Source organism: Thunnus thynnus, chromosome 8 (assembly GCF_963924715.1).
Source record: "Thunnus thynnus chromosome 8, fThuThy2.1, whole genome shotgun sequence".
NCBI classification, from domain to species: domain Eukaryota; kingdom Metazoa; phylum Chordata; class Actinopteri; order Scombriformes; family Scombridae; genus Thunnus; species Thunnus thynnus.
In genome coordinates this window covers 33,911,317-33,923,482 of record NC_089524.1, presented here as the reverse complement: position 1 = coordinate 33,923,482, position 12,166 = coordinate 33,911,317, and the positions used below count along the sequence as shown (strand labels likewise).

Below are 12,166 nucleotides of genomic sequence, written 5' to 3'. Positions count from 1 at the left end.
TGATGTGTGCTGTTGAAGCTGTTGCTCAGTGAAGTATCATCTGACTCTGCAGTTCCTCTCAGCTCTACAGAGTGTTTTAGCTTCCTTCAAGTCATTGTTGAATTTTTCATCTTGAACTTTGGTCTAATATTTTGAATACTTAACACTTTGATTTTCTATCTGCATTTGTGAACCCTTAAAATATATAAAGACACTCTTAACATCAAGTATTTGAAATTGCACCACTTGATATTAAATTTCAATATATTCAATATTCTGTGGGGATTCTAACCACATACATTAACATAGATGGTTTTCAAAGTAAAATATTTCAATAGATTAAGAACTGCTTAAGTAGTTTTTAAATGTCAGCATTAAGGTCAACATTAAGAATTCAGCTGAATACTTATGTATTCACATGCTTCTAATTATTACAGCTACTGTTTGCTTACATACAAAGTTAGCCTCAACTACTGAGAAGAACCGTACAACCAAACTGAAAGGGAGGACAGAAGACAAAGAGGTTCTTTCAGAGCCATTTACTAAAATCATGAATCGATCATATTTTTACAGCATGGTGGCCCCTTAGTCAATCAGACAGCACAGACCTGACGGGGGCTCCAGCAGGGACCCTGGGCAGACTGATGGTCACTTTACCACCCTCCTCCACATCATGTTGGTGTTGGGCAGGTTTCATCTTCAGCAGGTCTGGAGCGGTTCGGATGGAAACCTGCTGCTGAAGTCCTCCGGCACTGTTCCCCCGGCTCATCAGTACAAAAGAGTAATCAGTATCCGGCTGCAGCTGTGTGATCAGCTTTCTCTTCAGGTTGCCTTGAACCTCCACACTCTGCTGGTTGTACAGGATCTGAAGCCAGGAAGCAGTTTCTTACTGGTAAGCACTCAAAGAGTTTGATTGATTACATAATCTGTTCTACACTTCCTCTTTACAAATTACATTTAGGTAACCTTTACACCGTGAAGAAACCAAAACCCTGGAAAACGTAATGATTCCTGTGAATCCTTTAACTGTTTTTTGTCTGTTTAAATAGTCTCTCACTTTAAAGGAATAGTTCAACATTTTGGGAACATGCTTATTTGCTTTCTTGTTGAGAGTTAGATGTTCAGGTTGATACCACTCTCATATCTGCAAACTAGACTGGTTCTGTGTAAAGGGAAAATATGCACCTACAAACACATCTAAAGCTCATGAATTATTATGTTATATCTTGTTCATTTATCCATACATAAATGCCTGACTAAATGAAATTATGATGTTAAGGTGAGTTCTGTGCTGGAATTATTTCTTGACAAACAACAGTTTACCTATACAACCAGTACTTCTATGCAGCATTTCTGGCTATACTGTTGGTTGCCAGTAAGCACAGGTTTTCATTGGTCTCTGTAGAGGTACAATGGTATCAAACCTGGCAACCACACTGTGATTATTACAATTTCATATTCTATTGTATCAAAGAACCATAGTTACTGACTAGTAAATGACGTTGCATAGGCTATACATTGGTTATATAGATCAGGAGACCACTTTCACAACAGTTCACTCATCAGCAGATGAATGTAATAGTAGCTAACAATAACAACAATAATATAATAACAGCTTTTGAATTCTAAAAATGATAAAAACACGTTTATGCCAGAAAATTCTGTGGTTGCTTAGTTTTGCTTTCATACCACAATGTATTATTATTATAATTATTACATAATCTTCTGTATTCTATGTATTTTTTGCATTATATATCATTTTGCATACATTATACAAATGTTATGTTATTTGCAGCTCAACTTTTCTCACTGTCCTCTCCTTTATTTGATATTGGAGACAGTTAACGAGTTGGGAGAAGGGTATGAGGGCATGTCCTGATTTTGCCAAGTGGTTGTTGTCCTGAGACCAACATTTTGTATGATAGTCCTAGGACAACTGCCTGAGCCAATCAATGTTTGTGATGTCATCACAGAGAGCCCTGCTGCCAATGCCTTGGCAAAATCAGGACGTGTGGGTATGACATACAACAAACAGTGAATGTTGTGGTTTGTCTCCTGTGTTATGTGCTTTTGATTTTGGAAAGCCCTAAATAATCAATTGTTTTGTGCTACAAGGTGCTGTAAAAATAAAAGTATGATTTATTGGTACACCATTATTTAGTTGCTGATCCATGGTCATAAACTTTTGTTTTTGCACTTTAGCTCATTATCAGAGCTGCACAGTGGCAAAGGCTGAGTGGCAGACAGACCTTTAACAAATAGCCAGCCACAAAGTACAGTTATAGGCAGAATTTCACATGGTGAGAATTGATTTTCTGGATGATTCATGGAACAGCTGTTCCTTTAAGGACGCCACAAGAACAAAAAAGTTTTCTAAAGTTTTTAAAGTGTGTATTTTGTGTTTGTGTCTTAACATATCTAGTATAAATGTAAAAAAAAAGTATTTTATTTCTATTTTAAGTGTTACATTATAGTCTTAATGACATCATTTTGTGTTTGCGTATACAGCTTCTCCATTGCAATAATTCTATATCCATCATAAAACTACAACCCATGGATGTCTTTTTCTTCACTCGCCAGTAATCATAAGTCAGTCTAATAGAGGTCCATTAAAGTCTATAGTCATGTGAGATGGGACCTGCATAAGGGAAATATCAGAGTTTTGCTTCCCTGATCGATACCATCTACTCTATATTCACAGACATTGATTATTTGATTCTAGATTATCAGAGTAACATCTGAATTCAGCTGCTGTCTGGTGGAAGTGTGGGTTAAACTTACCTTGAGAGGCACTTGGGATTTGTAGGTTTCTGGCACGTCCCAGGTCAGCAGGACAGAGGTTTTCATCACAGCCCTCACACCAAAGTTCTTGGTGAACACTGAGGGAAGGTCTGGATGATTATTAGGTGGTTAATTTAATTGCGGATATGACTGAGATGATTCAAAGTTGAAAGAAAATGAATCAAAAGGAGAGAACATGTAGAGTGTGCACTAGTATTTATCAAAATGAGAGCATCAAGTCTGTATTATTAGGACACAATATCAGTCTCTGTGTAGTGATTTTATTATTTTCTGTGATAATTTGTTGACCAATTCCAATGACTAACAGATGCACTAATCAGTATTTTCATATTAACACTGGATCAAATGACTATGTGTAATGTGAAAGGAGTCACTCATAGTGATGAAACCAACAGAGAACTATCAACCACTCTGCAGCTTCCTCAGCTCCACAAAGTATCTTAGTGTCTTTCAGCTCACTGTTTTGGTTTTAAAGCCTAAAACATTATTTTTTTGTTTCAGTCACATGACTGACATTTTCATGTTGATATACTGTATCATTTTTCATTCTATGGTTCTCTTAGAAACTTGCTTTAATTATCAAGCATACTTCAGACTCATCTGGTGTCTGATGCCACATACCACTATCATGGATGGATGTGTCAGTAGTTATATGTTTTATTTTCATAGGGGGTAATTGCTACAAATGCTACATTTGAGTGCACTTTACTGCAGAGCTTGTGTGAGATCAAAGTAACATGATAGGAGAAACTGACTAAGGATGCCATAGAATGGCATGGAGTAACATAGGAAAACTGTAGTGGTAATTGTGGTAGATGTCTGATTTTGAACTGTTGAAGATTGATTTTGAGTTCTGTTTGATCAAGTTGGTCATGTTAGGAAACACTTCTCCTGTTTCTAAAATTGTCTTTGGTGTCTGAATCATTTGCCCAAGAAAGTAAGAGTGCTGAAACATTCCAAGTTCGTAATAAAACCATCCAATTAATTTAAAATGAACAAAAATAGAAATCAGTTGGGTTAGGGTTAATATATAATAATATAATATATAACATGTAAATCATTTTTTCATGACATTTTTTTAAATGTCATTTTTTCATGCATGAAATGTTGGGTATACTGGGATTACACAGGACCAATATCAATCCAATAATAAATGCAAGCTCACATAATTAAAGAGGAGAAGACTGGAGATATAATTGTAGTTACATTGCTAAAAAAAAATCTGTGGAAATATAGAATTTAAATACTGGTTTTGCAAACTATGGACATATACTGAATGAAGATGCAACCTGCTGCTGGATGACATGTAAAATATGTTTAGGTTTGCAACAGAAAGACAAAACGTCCAAATCATGGAGTAATATACAGTGCTAATGTCACAGTTAGCTGCCCACAAGCCCAATACAATGCTGATAGATAGCCTGTGGTCCTCACCTGGCATGGCGGTGGACATGGTCCTGCTCTGGATGCTGGGGCTGATGGGTCCTCCCCCCTTGCTGGTGAAAGCTTGAACTCTGATGTCATAGGTGGTGTCAGGCTGCAAACCCTGGACAGTCATTTGTGTTTCTGTGGTAATGTTGGTGATGTTGTGCTGGCTGTTTATATCTCGATACACCACCACATACTTGACAATTTTCCCATTCCTTTCAGGCAGAGGAGGTGGGTCCCAAGCCAGTTTGGTGGAGGTGGCGGTCAGGCCTACCACACTCAGATTCTGCGGGTAACTGGTAGGGATGTCTTCAGGGGTGCTGATCTCCTTAACATATTCTTCCCCATTGCCAGCTCGGTTTTTGGCACAAAGTTTGAAGATGTAGGTGGCTCCCTTGTGGAGGCCAGTGACTGTGAAATGATCATCTGTCTTTCTAAAGTCTTTGATGGTAAAAGCTTCCTCCTCTGCTCTCTTGTACTGTAGCTGGTATCCTACATGCTCCCCCACCATCTCTTTAGGGGGCTGCCACTGGATCAGGGCAGTGTTCCCTATCGTGGTGCTGATCATCATAGTGGGCTTGCCAGGCACTGAAAGACCAGAAACATTCTTTACTACTCCCAGGTCTTAAAGACTTGATTTCTGAAAAAACCCCACTGCTAAATTCATGAAACACGGAAAAACCCAAACACATTGAATTCCTTTTTAAGGTTCTATGCAACTGCTGTCTGGGTCAGCTTTCATAAGAGGTTTTTAGGCCCTCTTTCAAACTCAGAGATCCAGTATATTTAGGCTGATTTTCTTATTATAACATTATCTCTATTTGGGTGTGAGCAAATGCAAACCATATGAAACCAAATGAAAACTGCGAACACAATTAGGAGTGGTATGGTGGGTTGAAGTTGAAGCAGGAAGTCAGTCTGTAAACTGTAATGGATGGCTATGATAGACAGTATGGGTTGTAGTTATAACGCTTGCTTTTGTTTTCTTCTCGAAACCAATTTAAGTTGTCGTTTTGTTCACAACTCGTTTGATCGTTTGGCTTGGACCTATTCTTAGCGATGTTATAGCATTCTGAGATGTCAGCAAAAAAGATAGAAGTTGTAATAAATCATAGTTTTCCTTTAACCATGACCATGATAGCTCCTCAACGTTAACAAATTTTGGGGAAGGGTAACCTAACCTAACCAAATTTTAAATGCATTGATGACAGATCAGAAAATGGTCACACATATCAACTATCATTAAAAGGGTCTGTCAAACAATGTTGTCCTGTCAAATGGGGTATCACATCAGAAAATGCTATTATGGGTAATTTTTAAAGGCAGTGAGAAAAGGAATTTTGATGGTGACAGCAATATCTGGATAAAGTCTGCTAACATTAGCCACTATAAGCTACTGTCATACCAGACCAAGAAAGGCTGTACCAGCAAAACCCCAAGTGTGCCAAATTTGCAAATAAATTAATGCTTTCATTTTTAAACAGTGACTGTGTAAGATGCCGACCATGAACTGCAGCATCCCCAGTTCAAATCCTGCCTAGACCTTTGTTGTGTCTTTCTCTCCTTTGTTTCCAGGCATCCATAGATGTCAGTGTCTATAGATTTGTCTCTGCTGTTCACAGAATGTGTGATTTTGGCATTGTCAAAGAAGGTGACAGTTGTCAAGGGAAATTTGTAAATCATGTACATTTAAAAATGTGATGCCCTATAGGTAAAGTCAGTGCAACACATAAATCTATACACCTCACACACCTGCTCCTGTGGTGGTGACCACCTTGGCCTTGCTGCGAGCTCCATCGCCCTTGGTGGTATACGCTGCCACAGTCACAGAGTAGCTGGTCTCTGGGAGCAGACCTGTAATGATGGCCTCCTGCGTGGTAGAGGGACAGAAAAGGAGAAGGGAAGGAGGGGAAGAGAGAGATAAAAAAAGACAAAGGAGACAGAGGGGAAGATGAACCCAAAGACAAGAGAGGAAAGGGCAACAACATTCAGGTTCAAACAACAGCCTCAGCTGAATTGGCATGCTGTCAGACAGTTTACTGTACCAGGCACATTAGACAAGTCAGGTACACATGCATCAGCTTCACATTTTCGACACTCCAATTGCATTTAAATTGCTCTTTTGAGGAAAAAGTCAAGTAAGGGTCATGAATGTAAACCTGATGTGCATTCAGATGAAAACCTTGATGGAGTTCATAGTTCCTCACTATACTGCAAGATGGTGTGTAAGCTCACTGGAATATTGACAATTAACACAAACAGAAAAGATTGCACTTCAGGTTATCAGCTCCTGGGAGTAGATAAGGAACAGATGTGCTTTATGAATCCTCCTGACCTGTTACTGGCTACAAAGATACTATTTATAGAATAATGTACTCAGCACCTACAGTTAAAATTCTCAATTTTCTGTGAGTAAAGCAAGAAATTCTAGAAAATAATATTCAAGTTATAATAAACCAGAAATTCTTTAGATCAGTTGATGGTACAAGTGTGCCTGATGAACTGGTCATTTAATGCTAATTATCCACATAATACACATACACGTTAGTGTATGAAGACATACTGAACATAAAAAAACAGCAAAATCAGACAGTTATGAGAGACATAGCAAACTTCATATTTCCCCTCAGGAATATTTCTGCCCACACAGAGAGTGAGAATACGTGTTCATACATGCTCCTCCACTGTTCAAAAAGCCTTGATAATACAGAAACACGTACAGTGTGTCAGCTGCTGGGAGTCCATTAGGGGGAAAAGGCCCTTCTGCTCTGAAATAGCAGAGGATTCCTTTCTAGTGCTGCAAATGAGTGATGAGTGGAGAGGAACAGCAGAGATGAAGCAGCCTGTGATGAAAGAAAAATGGAAGCAGGAAGGTGGTGGAGGTGTATGTGTGTGTGTGTGTGTGTGTGCACGTGTGGTGGTGGTGGTGGTGGGGGGGGGTTTGATAGTTCCAGCAGAGAGCCCAGCAGGTTTTATTTACCCATCAACCTGCTGCCTCCCCCTACAGCCCAGGGCTTGCTGCGCCACGGAGATGATTACATGACTTTCAAACAGATCACTGTACTGTTCACACAACTACACAACTTTCTGTCTTGTAATCAGGAGTCTTGAAGTCATTGTGGTTTGCACACTACATGACTAATCAGCAACAGTTGGAATCCATGATGAGTCTGTCTGGTCTCAGAACTACGTTTTGTCATGAAAACACATGTGAGATGCGACATAGGAAATAACTCAATACCATGCACGTAAATAAATATTTTTTGCAATGAAAACATAGCTGCCGGCTCATATTGTGGTTCAGCAAGGACGACAAGGTTACAAATACTGAAAAGCTTGTGTGTATGCCAATGTATTCTAATAGAAACATATATTATTATGCCCACCCATCTATCTACCAAAGGAAGGAATCTCTGTCTGTATGTCTGTGTGTATGTCCTTTGCATATCTCTTGAAACATTTATTTGATCGCCTCCACACTCGGCGGGTGCATTGCTGGAGAACAAAGGGACTGCAGTGTCAAATTTGGTGCAATTTGGACATGCGATGCATTTAATATTAATAAACTTTGAATGAACCCGCAATGAGCATGCTGCTCCGCTCTGTGCAGGGGCAGGGCAGAGCTTCAAGGCTCTACCGACTGACGCCAGCAGAGAGAGACCAGAGATGAGGCGTGACACGAGTCAGAGAGGAGTGCTCTAAGAGAAAAGTAGACAGCGAAAACAAAGCTTTTAATCAAGAACAGACACTCTTACTCCGTGTCTAGACAGAAAGTGTAGCGTTAGCAGCACGTTCAGCAGCAGTAGTGAGTGACTACACAGGAGGCGTTCAGGTACATTGTTAGGCATAGGTCATCCGGGATTTGGAAGCGCTCAGAGCCCATTACACAATGACTGTAGTTGTCCACCAGCAGAGGAGTTTGCTCTGCTGTCATCACCCCGTGTCTGCCTCATGCCGTGTCTTGAGCTCTTATTGGCTGTAACTCGTCACTACCTTCATTGCCAGTCACAGCACTTTCCACACTACAGGATTTGGACTCCCCAACAGGTCCAAATATTTTGCCTAATTTATATCTTTTGGGCATCTGCGAGGCATTAACAAGCTCTCGGATTGAGTCAGACAGTTCACACATAACGATCGAACGCTGATTTGCGAGTGCCAAGTGAACACGATTTGCCTCTGATCTGGGGCTTTTGTTGGTGATCTCTAAATACTGTTGGTGAGTGGAAAATCAGGACTAAAATTGTCTAGTGTAAACTCAGCATTAGCAAAGCTCTGCTAAAGCAGACAGTTCCAGAAACAACCAGAAACAACCAAGTTATAATTATTATTTTATGGCTGGCAATTATATATTATATCTATCACAGGATATTTAAAAGGTTTTTCTTCTGCTAATTTAAGAGCAGACATGTACAGAGCAGAATTCAGCTGGGGCCTGAAGAGTTAAGATGTTTCCCTCCTTCCTGTCTTCTCTGCAGGGCAAAGAAGGTGAAAGATAAGAGAGAAATGTGACTCATGTGAAGCTACTGAAGTCCTCTAAAAGCCTCATTATTTTAATCTAGTGGTATTCCTTTCCACTTGTTGCCGGAGACTTTCTTGTATTTGGAAAGACAAGAAAAAAAAATCTAATTGGGCTTTCATCTGTCTTTTTCAAATGCAGAGCAAGCATGCGTCTGTGGGGATGAATTCCCAAGGACTGAACAGATGAAACCTTTTACATTAAGGCAGGAGACATCTCTCCTGTGAGGGGTAAGTCTGGTTTAACAGGAGCCAATCAATCAGCAGTGACTTCCTGTGTGTCAAACATCAAATACTGCTGTTCTCCACCTCCCTCCCTTTTCTACCCTCATTGCCAACAGGGGGATTCCACTAATGTTGGGAACAACTCCACTACAAAAGCTCATTAGCAGTTACCAAATGGTGCTGATTCATTCCCACTGAGACTGAAACTAAGGGAGGGACACTTCTGACAGGTTCTTCTATGAAGTTTCATCCACAGCCACAGTCAGTATTTTAAATTTAAGTTATTTTTTTATTTGGCATTTTAAAAGGCAGGCAGGGAGGCTTGACTAATATGTTGAAGTTCTGATTTTGAAGATGTTGTCTCACGACCTCAATATTTCTTGATTCAAACTCCTCACACAGGGTCATAGTCACCATGAAGAACACTGAGGCCATGGAATTTAAGAAATGTAGTAACCTGGGGAAACTTTCTGGATAATCCTGAGTAATGGGGACACTGTTTCTGGAGAGAGATGTTGCGGTTGATTTTTTCAATGCTGAGATCCACTCTATTCCATTCACCTGCATTGTACTGGGGTGGAGGCAGAAATCTCACACACATTTATCTCCTATAAACCTGTAAACCTGGAAAAATGAAATCCAGACTATCTGCATGGACAGATATCACTGGAGGAAAGTGATCAAATGTGTTGTTTTTGATTTGTGTAAACTGATGTTCTCAAAAGCCAACTACTTAGTATGAAAAGGTTTTTTGATTATTATTTAAATTAACCAATCACAGACCTCTTTGGCATGATATTATGCAAGCCTGTCCTCCCAAGAAGACAACCCTATAGGTTGTAAATTCAGTCACAAAAAACAACCTTTAGTTAGGTTTGAGTGACAAAAGCCATCTAGCGGCTATAGCAATTATGACCCAGAGAAGTGACACTATTCAGATGACGTCTATATAAGGTGACTTCCTTATTGGGAAGAAGCAGGTTTGGTGGATGGCTAGATAGTTAGTTAGATGGCAAAAAAGTGGACTTAGCTGCAGGACATCCCTGTTCGCTTCCTGTTTCCTACCATGAGTTGGGACATTTTTTTAAAAACCGTAACTTGGTGTTTACTATTGCCATGACGATGAAGGTTGCCTAACTTTATGAAAGCAATAACCACGTTTCAAGTCAACATCTCAACCTAAACTGTGATCTTTCCCCAACCAAGTGGTTTTTGTGCCTAAACCTGACCAGACTTTAACCACAGTGTTGTCACACCATAAAACATAGCAGCATATTATACTCCATGCTCCTATGTGGTCGTTTAATTTGGAGGACTTGTTTCATTATATAGTAGTCAGTTCTAAAAGGTGCTGACAGAACAATAGAGCTAAATAAACAACTCTATGACAAATCTTAAAATGGCTCAGTGGTCTTTGCAACCTTCATCCGTAAAGAAAGAATAAGGACTGCCTGACAATAGTTTTTCCAGTGGCTTGCTAAAACCAATACACTGGTACTGTTGATAGTGGAATCTGGAGGTTGTTAACAGCTACAAGGACTGCAGGGACCAGACTTGAGGTTTGGTGTAGAATGGCTGTACATTTCATGGTCACAAGCTACATTTGCAACTGCATCTGGGTGAGAAGCTGATTACAGCCATTTAAAGCTTTCCAGTTCTGTCCAAACTCTACGAGGAAGACTGAACGACTGCTTCAAAGATATTTCTTAAAGAAGGGTTGCAACTATCCTACTTTTAAAGGATTTCTGTCTGTTTATTTCCCATTACTTCTTCCTAATTAGCTACTTGCTAGCCAGCTGTTAACTCATCAAAATGATGTAACATTATGAAAGGCAATATCAAAGCTGTGAAAAATAAATGAGGTGCTTGTTTAAAACCTTGTAGCTGCAAGAGACCATTACGTAGACGCAATAGTTGCTGTGAGTCATCAACAGAGCTGCTGACAGTATGTACAAGCTGGGACATTGTCTCTGAAAAGAGATGCTGTTGATTTTTTTTTTTTTTAAATGTATATATTCAATGCTGTGGAAGCAAAAAAACATGTCAAAACCTAAGCAAATAAAACTCATAAAATCATAACTATGTGCATACAGTTAATATCTGTATCTGTATAAATACTACTAGAGTTACGTGATAAAACATGACTTATTGTACTTTGGGTGAACTGATTGAAACGACTTGTCTATGTTTAGGGACATACAAAATTGTAAAGAAAAGGCCCCCGAATCAGCAGAGATGGACAGGAATATGAAAAATGTTGTTTTTGGCTTGGACAATTGAATTTGCTCAAACTACCATACTGTATACAGCAGTGATTCTGCTATATCCAGAGTTGAAGGTTTTTGAAGGCTTTCTCATGTGTACCGTTTCAGAAGTGTGCGACCACTCAGGATAGAAAAACAGAAGCTGTCCAACATCATCAGTGGGCATACTACTAAAAATTCTCAAACCTAGAGATAACTAAGGTCCATACCCAGCATGGCTATAAGACCAGGACTACTGTGCATTCATGTTCAACAATGTAGCCAGAAGCTCCTTTTCTCACACAAACCTTTCATTAAATATCAAGTTGCCAGACACAAGAAGGACTTATGCTGGTTTCTTCTTATCAGTGGTGCAAGCTGACCAGTTTTAGATTAAGGATTACAGTCATCAACTAGAAAGATATCTTGAGTCATCATGTGTTGCGTATTGTTTTCGTCATCTTGAGACCATAATAGGAATATGTGTTTTTACTTTAACATGTTGAATTCAATGACCCCACTTTCACCTGCTCCACATACAGATCACATGTGATCTATCTGGATGTGTTATCTGGATAGTGACATCTGATCACAAGGCCTTTACATTTACACCTGGTATTAATAAGCTTCATCATGAACATGTTTCTGCCTGCATTGTGTCAAATCTCAACCTGCAAATTATGCAGGCGGAGCTGACAGACTTGTCAACACACCTTGTGCATCTAGGTTCAATGGAAGTTGAAGGCATCTGGAGGCTTGTTTTGTGTAGCCTTACTAACTAAGCAAATGTTACTTGTACTGTAAGAAGGTAATCAGAGCCCGTGGAGAAGCTCCAGATAAAGATCACATGTTAATACCAGATGTAAAAATGAGCATTTTCCCATCACAGTCTCAAAATGATAAAGCCAGGACAGACCAAAACATACAGCATAACATTTAAAAATTTTAAAACCCAAATTGCATAAATACAA

The 12,166-nt window shown here is 39.4% G+C and overlaps 1 protein-coding gene across 8 annotated transcripts in view; it reads right to left on the bottom strand.

Moving 5' to 3' along the window:
• ptprfa (protein tyrosine phosphatase receptor type Fa) overlaps nt 1–12,166 on the bottom strand; it is a 391,566-nt gene that overhangs the window by 84,150 nt on the left and 295,250 nt on the right. For 4 of the 8 annotated variants that reach the window (XM_067598003.1, XM_067598002.1, XM_067598006.1 and 1 more), the window contains 4 exons: nt 5,962–6,079; nt 4,216–4,797; nt 2,761–2,870; nt 588–844 (listed from right to left, as the gene is read on the bottom strand). In XM_067598003.1, the coding sequence (XP_067454104.1) occupies nt 588–844; nt 2,761–2,870; nt 4,216–4,797; nt 5,962–6,079 (1,067 nt within the window). The remainder of the gene's footprint in view (nt 1–587; nt 845–2,760; nt 2,871–4,215; nt 4,798–5,961; nt 6,080–12,166) is intronic. The other 4 variants (XM_067598004.1, XM_067598007.1, XM_067598009.1 and 1 more) reach the window with 1 other exon arrangement.